This window comes from Mustela nivalis (assembly GCF_964662115.1).
Source record: "Mustela nivalis genome assembly, chromosome: 2".
Lineage (NCBI taxonomy): Eukaryota > Metazoa > Chordata > Mammalia > Carnivora > Mustelidae > Mustela > Mustela nivalis.
The window spans coordinates 333,798-343,287 of record NC_139021.1 but is presented as its reverse complement, the minus strand read 5'-3'; the positions used below and the strand labels follow the sequence as shown (position 1 = coordinate 343,287).

The 9,490-nt window shown below is 65.7% G+C and overlaps 3 protein-coding genes across 16 annotated transcripts in view; 2 read left to right on the top strand and 1 right to left on the bottom strand.

Annotated features, from left to right (window-relative positions):
* Nucleotides 1-9,490, top strand: part of GPT (glutamic--pyruvic transaminase) — a gene marked incomplete at its 3' end in the record, with an annotated part of 159,925 nt that overhangs the window by 3,763 nt on the left and 146,672 nt on the right. The gene's annotated exons all lie outside the window — the stretch shown is intronic.
* On the top strand, nucleotides 55-4,107 carry LRRC14 (leucine rich repeat containing 14). 14 transcript variants are annotated; one of them, XM_082720355.1, is made up of 6 exons: nucleotides 55-180; nucleotides 582-611; nucleotides 1,292-1,355; nucleotides 1,978-2,198; nucleotides 2,382-2,983; nucleotides 3,076-4,107. In XM_082720355.1, exons 1-6 carry the CDS (start codon nucleotides 70-72, stop codon nucleotides 3,641-3,643), a joined length of 1,596 nt encoding a protein of 531 aa, XP_082576481.1. In that variant the 5' UTR covers nucleotides 55-69; the 3' UTR covers nucleotides 3,644-4,107. The 14 variants fall into 14 exon arrangements, with proteins under 14 accessions (XP_082576481.1, XP_082576482.1, XP_082576472.1 ...); XM_082720356.1 differs by lacking the exon at nucleotides 1,292-1,355 and having other exon boundaries at nucleotides 2,399-2,983; XM_082720346.1 differs by lacking the exon at nucleotides 1,292-1,355 and having other exon boundaries at nucleotides 1,845-2,198.
* On the bottom strand, nucleotides 4,512-9,372 carry LRRC24 (leucine rich repeat containing 24). The gene is made up of 5 exons (XM_082720377.1): nucleotides 9,249-9,372; nucleotides 6,952-7,202; nucleotides 6,513-6,791; nucleotides 6,183-6,351; nucleotides 4,512-5,550 (listed from the first exon to the last, which is right to left on the bottom strand). The coding sequence occupies exons 2-5, from the start codon at nucleotides 7,117-7,119 to the stop codon at nucleotides 4,622-4,624; spliced, it is 1,545 nt and encodes a 514-aa protein (XP_082576503.1). The 5' UTR covers nucleotides 7,120-7,202; nucleotides 9,249-9,372; the 3' UTR covers nucleotides 4,512-4,621.

The following is a 9,490-nucleotide window of genomic DNA, read 5'->3' as shown; positions in this document are numbered from 1 at the left end:
GGTCGGAGGCGGGGCGGCCGGGCAGCCGCCGTCGGGACAGCCAATCAGGGGGGCCCTGGTGGGCGGCCAATGGGTGGCAGCTACGTCATCGCGGCGCGCGGAGGCGCTGGGCGGGGCGCCGCGGACGGCGAGGCGGGGCGGGTGGCGGTGGCGGCGGCGGCGGCGGCGTCTGTGGGGCCGGTGAGCGCGGGGCGCCGGCCGGGGAGGGAGCGGGGCGGCGTGCGCACCCCGGCCCTGCCTGGCCGCAGGAAGCGGGCGCGGGAGCTTGGGGCGGCGCCGCCCGGGAGGCGGGAGCCGGTCGGTTCGTCCGCGGAGTGGGGAAGGACCTGGAGCCCTGCGTCGGGCACAGCGACCTCGGGCCCCGGGGGGCGACGCACCGGCTTCGAGAGGCCGATCGCGTCGGGGAGGCGGAGGGCGTCGCCTCGAGGGTCTCCCGCGGCTCGAGGCCGGGAGGACCCGGGCGGGGGCGTCTTCGGGGAGACGCCGGGACGCGCGGGCCGGGCGGCAGGGGGCGGCGGCCCCTGCACGGAGGCTCCTCCCGCGGTGACCACACCGGCTGCTCTCGCTTCCTCTCGTGGCAGGTGCCGGTCGCTCGGTCCCGTCACCGCGAGGTATGAGTCGTCCTCGCGACGTTGGTCTCCAGGCAGCGCAAGGCCGGGGGTTGGCGTTCCGGGCGCCTCCAGAACCAGTGCCCTGAGGACTCGCGTTGTGCCTGAGGTTGGGAAGCGCGGGGCCTCTGGAGCCAGACTGCTCCCCTGCCCCGGGCTCATCGCCCAGGCTGTGACCTTGGGCTGGCCAGGCGTAGAGCTTAGTTTTCTAATCTGTTCCCAGGGGTAGGACCGGGCAGCGGTTTTGAGGATGAGGTGCTGGGCGCGCAGTAAGTCCGCTGAGTGTTGCTGCCGCCGAAGTCAGGAGGAGAGCCGGGGTCCAGGTGCCCGGCGGCCCCAGGCGTCTCCTGTGCGCCTCTCGGTAGCCTGGGTGCGCATTCCACGCTGTCTCTAGCCCTCTGAGCAGCTCTTGGTCTGGGGCCTACTGAGTCCCGTGGGTCTGAGACTGGGTCTCACTGTGGATCTCGGAGGGGAGGGCGATGTTAAGACAGGTGGCGAGGACCTTGGTGCAGTAACAGTGAGGTTTGCTGTCGGTGGGTCTGTGGGGTCTCCGAGCTGGGCGGTGCTGCTGGACGGTAGTAGTTAGGACCTGAGGGTCAGGCCTGTCTGGACTCGACGTTCTCTGGGTGCCAGCCGTTTTTTTTTTTTTTTTTTTTTTTTTTACCTTTGCTGGTGCTTACCAGACTGCACCAGTGCTTCTCCCTCCTGTCCAAGGACAACCCGCCAGAGCTGGAGGAGAGTGGGGAGGTGAATTGTGATGCGGCTTCCCGCCCCCTCGCAGTGTCCTGCCTCCTCCACTGCTCCTGTGGTGGGGGAAGGGCCTAAGCTCTATTCTTCTTTTGAGGAAGCGAGTGTTTCTGATAAGCAGTTTTGTGATTTGGGAGGCTCAAGTACACGTCGGGCAGAGGGAGGTTGTGCAGAGCAGTAGTCCTGAAAACTGCACCGAGGCAAGCGGGTCCTCGCTGATGCCGTGCTGTTTATGTACTGTGTGGAGACTGCTTTTCCGTAGAGTCCCCATGCTTCTAGAGGGAGGGAGCTGGGGGGGGCCTTGTTCCCGTTTCCACTGCGCCCATTGCTAGGCACCTCGCACTTGCTCCTCAGTGCCATGGCCCTCCACTGAGAGCTGGCGCTGTGCCAAGGGCCATGCTGGGCTTGCTCAATACCAGTGACGGAGGAGGCCGTGGCTGGGTGGTGGCCTGGGGTCTGTGCTCCCCGCTGAAGGGCCCTTCCCTGCAGGTGGCTTCCTGCCTGGCCCAGCACGATGCACACGCTTGTGTTCCTGAGCACGCGGCAGGTGCTCCAGTGCCAGCCAGCTGCCTGCCAGGCCCTGCCCCTGCTGCCTCGAGAGCTCTTCCCCCTGCTGTTCAAGGTGGCCTTCATGGACAAGAAGACTGTTGTGCTTCGCGAGCTGGTGCACACATGGCCCTTTCCGCTGCTCAGCTTCCAGCAGCTGTTGCAGGAATGTGCCCACTGCAGCCGGGCCTTGCTGCAGGAACGCCCCAGCACAGAGAGCATGCAGGCTGTGATCCTGGGGCTGACGGCCCGGCTCCACACCCCAGAGACGGAGGCTGGCACACGGCCTCTCTGCAGGTATGAGCTCCCCTGAGGGGCCCTCAGGTCCTGGGCTGGGGCGGCGTTGCGGTGGTGGTGCAGAGAGGTCCCCTGTGAGGCTCCAGGTTACTGCAAGAGTTCAGTGCAGTAACGGTCCTATTGCTCCTGTCCCAAGATGGCTGGGAGTGGGTGTGGGCTCTGCTCCCTTGTCTCCTGCTTCAGCCTACCCGTGCTCCCAGGAAGCATGCTCTGCGGGTGCTGGACATGACGGGCCTCCTGGACGACGGTGTGGAGCAGGACCCTGGTACCATGAGCATGTGGGATTGCACAGCAGCGGTGGCCCGCACGTGCATCGCGCAGCAGCAGGGCGGGACTGTGGAGCCTGGGCAGGCCCCCCTTCCTGTGGAGGTTCGTGTGGACCTGCGGGTGAACAGGGCCTCCTATGCATTCCTGCGGGAGGCGCTCCGAAGCAGTGTAGGCAGTCCCCTGCGGCTCTGCTGCCGGGACCTGCGGGCCGAAGACCTGCCCATGCGCAACACTGTGGCTTTGCTGCAGCTGCTGGACGCGGGCTGCTTGCGCCGTGTGGACCTGCGCTTTAACAACTTGGGTCTCCGTGGCCTGTCTGTTATCATCCCCCATGTGGCCCGCTTCCAGCACCTGGCCAGCCTGCGGCTGCACTATGTGCACGGGGACTCCAGGCAGCCCTCTGTGGACGGTGAGGACAACTTCCGTTACTTCCTGGCCCAGATGGGCCGCTTCACTTGTCTGCGGGAGCTCAGCATGGGCTCCTCTCTCCTCTCTGGACGGCTGGACCAGCTGCTCAGGTGAGCAGGCCCCACTACCACCCTACCCTTCCTCCTCTCCCCGAGACCTACTCCTGGTTCTGCCTGTCGGTGACCTCCTGTGTCCCCCATAGCACCCTGCAGAGCCCCCTGGAGAGCCTGGAGCTGGCCTTCTGTGCTCTGCTACCTGAGGATCTGCGCTTTCTGGCACGGAGCCCACATGCTGTGCATCTCAAGAAGCTGGACCTTAGTGGCAATGACCTGTCTGGCAGCCAACTAGAGCCTTTCCAGGGCTTACTGCAGGCAGCCGCGGCCACGCTGCTGCACCTGGAGCTGACCGAGTGCCAGCTTGCGGACACGCAGCTGCTGTCCACGCTCCCTGTGCTGACGCGCTGCGCCAGCCTCCGCTACCTCGGCCTCTACGGCAACCCTCTGTCCATGGCGGGCCTCAAGGAGCTCCTCCGGGATTCAGTGGTACAGGCTGAGTTACGCACGGTGGTGCACCCCTTCCCTGTGGACTGCTACGAAGGCCTGCCCTGGCCGCCGCCGGCTTCTGTTCTGCTGGAGGCTTCCATCAACGAGGAGAAGTTTGCTCGTGTGGAGGCTGAGTTGCACCAGCTGCTACTAGCCTCAGGCCGTGCGCACGTGCTTTGGACCACAGACATTTATGGGCGCCTGGCAGCAGACTACTTCAGCCTATGACCTCCAGGCCGTGCTGGGGTTCAGGGCTGCTGAAGACCCCTCCTTGCCTTAGATAGACAGACCCTTCCCTGGCACCCTGCTGGAGGCCTGACACAGGGCACTGGTCTCAGGTTTCCTTGCTCCTGGGCACTGTGAGCCTTCTTTTGCTTTGGGCAGCACCTTGTGGTTTGCCTTGGGCCCGTGCCCCTGACTGACTGACTTTCGGCTTCGGGGCTGGATTCCAGGCCTGCACGGCCAGATTTGGTTTGGGTGCACTTGGCTACCCTTGGTGTTGTGGTCCTCTCAGAGAGTGTTCTCTCTAGGCCCTTCCCAAGGGTGGACTGCCTTGGGGCTGAAGCTGGAACACGGACCTGCTTCAAGGAGCGCTGGGTCTCCCTGCCCTGGCACCCAGGAGACCTCCTGGCAGGGCTTTGGAGCCAGAAGGTGTCGTTAAGGTACAACGTGCAGTGTGTTTGGAAGTCGAATTTGTGGTGTTTTTTTCTGTCCCGATTGGTCAGAGTGACTTGTCGCGGGCTCTGCGTCATCCCCAACCTGGCCGCTGTCTTCCCGTCCGCTGCCCGCGCCTCCCCTTCCCTGGGCACCCCAGCCTTCTCCCAGCCGGCGCGGGCCTTTCCGCAGCCCGTCGGCCCCCCACCTGCGGGAGACCCCAGGACCTGCGGCGGGCGGGCGGGGACCCCACGGAGCTAGAGGGGAGGGCTCTTTTCTGGAGCGCCTCGGTAGGGGTGCGGGGACCCCCCTCTGGCTGCCGTCCGTCGGCATCTTAGGCCTCCCGTGTGGCAGAGCTGGGGTCGGCAGGTGTCCGCCCCGCCCCGCCCCGCCCCGGGGATCCCCCCACCCCACGCCTCGTCCCCATACACAGCGCGCCGCACACTGCGCAGCTTCCAGCCTTTACTGACTGCGCCTGCGCGCGGCGAGCCCGGGAGCCGGCCAACCCGCGCGGCCCACGTCATCAGCTCGCGCCCGCCCCCTCGGCCCGGCTCAGCAGTGAATCTCGTAGGCGGCGGGCGGCTGCAGCGGCAGCCCCGGCCCCGGCCCCGTGGCCGCGCCGTCCGCCGCCTCCGTCGGGCCCTCGGCGAAGAGCGGCTTGGAGCGGTCGATGACGAACATCTCGTGGCCTCGCTCGCCGCGGAGCTCCTCGAGCTGCGCGAAGCTGCAGGGCCCGTCCGAGTAGTCGTTGACGAACAGCGCGCCCTCGCCCGGCGGCCCCGGCGCCTTTTTCCGCCTGCGCCGCCGGCGGCAGATCAGGGCGGCCAGCAGCAGCGCCGTGAGCGCCAGCAGCGCGATGGCCGCGGCGACGGCCGTCTGCGTGGCCAGGCCCAGCGCGCGGAAGGCCATGCTGCCCGCCTCCTGCAGGGGCTCGTGGCCGGCCGGGCCGGCGGGCGGGGGCGGCGGGGGCGCGCGCGGCCGCGGCTGCTGCTGCGACAGGTTGACCAGCAGCCGGAAGGGCACGCGGGCGGCGCCGCCGGCGTTGGAGGCCTCGCACTCGTACTTGCCGGCGTGCGCCAGGGTGATGTTGCTGAGGAAGAGCATGCCGCTGCCCGTGTCGGGGGCGCCGGGCCCGCCTGCGCGCGGCGCCCCGCCTTCCGGCCGCACCTGAGCCCGCGGCTGCCCTTCGCGGGGCTGGGCCACCTTCCTCCAGGTCACCAGGGGCTGCGGGTAGCCGGAAGCCTGGCAGGCCACGCGCAGGTCCTCCCCCAGGCTGGCCGTCGCCTCCAGCGGCTCCACGTGCACGGAGGGCGGGATGCAGATGAGGCTGCTGCCGGCTATGTCCAGGAGACTCTGGAGGGCCAGGCGCGGGGGCTCCGCGCACGTGATCTTCTTGTCCCTGGAGCTGAGCAGCCGCTGGCCCCCCTCCTTGATCCAGGCTCCCAGCCAGTGCAGGGCGCAGTCGCAGCGCCATGGGTTCTCTGTGGGCAGAGCAGCGGTGGGCAGGGAGCTCGGGGGTGGCTGGCCAGGACAGGAGCCCCCGTCCCGCCTCCGCAGGGGGCCCCTGCCCCCTCTTCTCTGACCCCAAGCTCCTTGGCCTGTGGGCAAGCTCTTCCCTGCCCCCTCCTCAGTTCTGTGATGCAGGTTCCTGTTCTCTCGTCTAAGAAAGCCTCTACTTTTCTGAAGTCTCTCCTTGCAACGAGCCCCATCATTTTGGGGGAACCGTGGCGTCCACATAGACGTCCCACAGCACTAACACCTCGCACGTCCTGTCAGCCGTGTCTCAGGCCCTGTGTCTGGCAAGGGCAGCCCTACTTTCGTCCTCCGGTTCCTGCCCTGAGAGCCCGAGTGTGCACGTGCGAGCCCCTCAGCTCCTTCCAGCGACTTGTACTTTAACTGTCTTCCGGAGGGAAGTTCCCTGAGCTGTGCCCCTTCCGGCACCCGCGTTCCCATCAGCCTCCTTGCGCGGGTGCAGGCCGTGGTGTGGCCCTCCAGAGTGCTCGCGGGTGGGCTGCAGTTCAGAGCCACCGAAGCCAGAGCCTGCTCCACACCTGGGCCGCCTCTGTGACCGGGAGAAAACCTTCGCGCGAGGCCCCTTCCCCCCAGGAGGTACCTGTGAGGCGAAGGACTTGCAGGCTGGCCAGGGGCTGTAGGGCCTCACGGCTGATGGTGCCCAGCTGATTCCTGCTGAGGTCCAGCAGTGCCAGTGAGGAGAGCCCCGCCAGGGCCTGGTCCTCCAGCAGCTCGATGCTGTTTTCCTGCAGGTGCAGCTCCTGCAGTCGCTGAAGAGAAGACACAGAGCATCAGGGAAAGGGGCCCTGGGAGGCAGGTTCCCTTCTGGGCACGCTAGACTGGGTTGCCTTCTCCCCCTGTCACTACTCCCGCCGCACAGGGCAGTGAAGGTATGGGAGGACCCTTGCCCCTGCCCACGTAACCCCCTCACCGGGAGGTGCAGGAAGGTGAAATCCAGCAGCTGCACCAGCTGGTTGCCCGCCAGGTAGAGCGCGCGCAGCTGGCCCAGGCCGGCGAAAGCGCCGACGCGCAGGCCGCGCAGCCGGTTGCCGGTGAGCGCGAGCTCGAGCAGGCGTGGCTGCGCGCGGAAGGCGCCGGGCTCCAGGGCGCGCAGGCTGTTATTGTGCAGGTAGAGTCGGCGCAGGGCTGCGAGAGGTGCCAGTACGCCCGGTTCCAGGCGCGCGATGCTGTTGTCCTGCAGGAACAGCGTCTGCGGGCCGGAGGGAGGGAGGAAGGAGGAGTCTTGACCCCGCGGAGGGAGTCTCCCTCTTCCCGAGAGCGCTCCAGTACCCTCGGGTACGCTCACACACCCTCCCTTCGTGTCGCGGGCACCTCTGCCCCGCGGCCCAGTGGCCCCGCGCGGTGCCCACCTGCGTCCCGGGTGGAATTCCGGGCGGGATGACGCGCAGCCGCAGGGCGCCGCACTCCACCGTGGCGCTGTAGCAGCGGCAGGCGGCCGGGCAGCCGGCAGCGCCGGGCGGGAGGTCAGGGAACCACAGCAGCCATAGCAGCAGCAGTATGGGCGCCCCCGTGGCCATCTCCCGCGGGACCGGCCGCGGGCCACGAAGCTGCAGCCTCCTGAAGGGCTTCCTTATAGTCCACCCCGGATGTGATGGGCCTCCTGAAACACAGGGCGGCAGGCCTGCCCCTAACACTTGAGGGCCAGAGAAGGACATGGATGAAGCCCCACACCCTGTGTGTAGTTTCTGAAAAGTTATAAATCAGTTCAAGCAATTGGTTAAAAAAAAAAGTTGACTTCTTTCCTTTACAAAAACAGTCATGAAGATCTGGCTTCAATGCGGAATTTCAGGTTCGATGTGGAATTTGCACTGTTCTTGGTCTTACTACACAGGCCATGTGGGGAGATCCAACCCTGCCTCACTCCCTTGTCTTCCCATCTATCTCTGTCCGGCTCTGTAAGGGGCTTCCTGCTCATGCGTGTGCACGTCCGGATCGGGCTTCCCTCTTCATTCTAGCAACCGGCCACTCCTGGAATCCAAGGTGCAAGAGGCCCATGCAAGGTGTGAGCCTGGGAACATGTAGGTGGTGAAGCCCCTTGCCCAAGCACAGGCTAAAAGGGCAAGAATGGGCTCTGGGAAGGCCGCCTTCCCCTCGTCCACATGGACTCCTCTCTGACACCTCCAAAAGCAGAGTCCATAACAAATGCGCCCCATAATAGGCCCGAGGCCGCACCCTGCCAGTGTCCTTGTCTTCACCTGACCCTGACCCAGCCGTTAAGTCTAGTCCTTTTATCCTTGGAACTCATGCTGTGTTACCTGACCCTGGGAGCACCTGACATACCTTGACGGGTAACATGGGCAGAACTGATCCTGGAAGCCACCAGCTGTAGGAAAATGGAGGCACAGCTGCCCCTGCCCTCCTGGGGGTGATGGTGGTGGAAGAGTTAGCAGAGAATTAGGGGTATTTCTCAGGGAACATGCTGGAGAATTGGGGGAATGTGGCACACAATAGGAAAGTCAGTTTAGAAGCCATGGCCTATGTTCTCCCTGCTGGCTTCCAGCAAGGTGCTTCTGCGTTTGGGCTCTGGAACAGCTGGGGCGTAAAAGAGGGCCCTTGGGCCACCAGCTGGGTTTCTAGGATACTTTCCCCAGTGGGCAGTGGGAGCAGTGACCTCCTGAACTGTGAAGGAACATAGTGTGTTGGGCTTTATGCTCGTGCACCTGTGATCCTACAAAGATGGCAAGGCCTGGGTCCAGTTCTGGGCACAGGAAGTTGAGTTTTAAAGGTGGGGACTGGGGCTAAGAAGCCAGCTAGTCTGGGCCAGAGATGGCAACCCCGATGGGGTTCTGTCATCCAGCCTCCAGCCCTTTCCTCCAGCGTCCCACTCTGAACCCCTGCCTGCTTACCAGGTCTCCCTGCTAGCAAGAGGGAGTCATGTGGGAAGGCACTAAGTGGCCTTGGTGTCTGTCCAAATCTTCTCTAAATTGTAACACACATGATTATTTAAAGTCACTAGAAATGAGATAGGCACAGCAAAAGTTTTAATGGAATATAGCTTTGGCCCAGGCAGAGGCAGTTCCCAGGTGTCTCGGGATGTGTGTGAACCCCAAGGACCTGAAAGCATACTTTGGACTCCCGGGAGCCATTTCCCTGAGCCAAAGGGCTGGCCAAGACTTGCGCACCCAGCCTCCCCCCGCAAGTCCTCTCAAGTGGAGGAGCTTCTTGGCTTCCTCCTTAGGATCCAAGGCACTGCGGTTCACAGGGACACCCCCTAGACGCTGACTGGAATAAAAGGGCCGGCGTGAGCAGGGATGAGGGCCCAGGCGGGAAGGGCAGAGAAGGCCAGCCCAGAAATCCTCCCACCCAGCGGACAGCCCTCTAATCCTGTTGGGCCGGGGGCGGGGCGTCACACACAGGATTCTGCGTTGGCTGTCACCGTCTCCAGGGCGCCGTCCGTGCGGGGACTGGAGGGGCGAGGAATCCCTGCGAACCCCCGGGGACCAGCGCGAAGCGCGAGCCGCGTGCCTCGACTCCCCCACGGTGTCACCTGCACCCCCTCCAGCGTGGGTCAGTCCTGGGCCGGTTCAGGGCAGGGCGTGGTCCCCGCCAGGTCTCCTCCCCTTCTGAGTGCGCGCGGGGCACAGAGCCGGGACGGCCCCCGATCCCGCCCCCAAGCCCGCTGACCTCGGGTCGGGCGCCCCCTCACCTGACGCTCCCGCGGCGCGGCTCCCCCGCCGAGCCCGCGGCGCCCCGGCCCACCGAGCAGCGCCGGGCGGGGGAGGGGGCGGGCGCCGCTCGCGCACGCGCACTGGAGCCCCCGCGCCTCCGGCCCGGCTTTCCCCCGCGAGCGAGGGCCAAACCAAATGTAAGGACGCCCCGGGCCCGAGGTGTGGGGAGGGAGCAGACGGGCCCGCGACCCCGCCCTTCCTCGCGGTCGAGGCTCCGGAA

What these genes read in the sequence shown, in the direction of transcription:
- LRRC14 (XM_082720346.1), top strand. Translation starts at nt 70, where the DNA reads ATGGGTGGCAGCTACGTCATCGCGGCGCGCGGAGGCGCTGGGCGGGGC. An exon ending in CTCGGTCCCGTCACCGCGAG is followed by an intron (nt 612 to 1,844) that starts GTATGAGTCGTC and finishes CCTTCCCTGCAG; the next exon opens with GTGGCTTCCTGCCTGGCCCA. An exon ending in GGCACACGGCCTCTCTGCAG is followed by an intron (nt 2,199 to 2,381) that starts GTATGAGCTCCC and finishes CTCCTGCTTCAG; the next exon opens with CCTACCCGTGCTCCCAGGAA.
- LRRC24 (XM_082720377.1), bottom strand. Translation starts at nt 7,119, where the DNA reads ATGGCCACGGGGGCGCCCATACTGCTGCTGCTATGGCTGCTGTGGTTC. An exon ending in TCACCTTCCTGCACCTCCCG is followed by an intron (nt 6,352 to 6,512) that starts GTGAGGGGGTTA and finishes TCTTCTCTTCAG; the next exon opens with CGACTGCAGGAGCTGCACCT. An exon ending in GCAAGTCCTTCGCCTCACAG is followed by an intron (nt 5,551 to 6,182) that starts GTACCTCCTGGG and finishes CTCTGCCCACAG; the next exon opens with AGAACCCATGGCGCTGCGAC.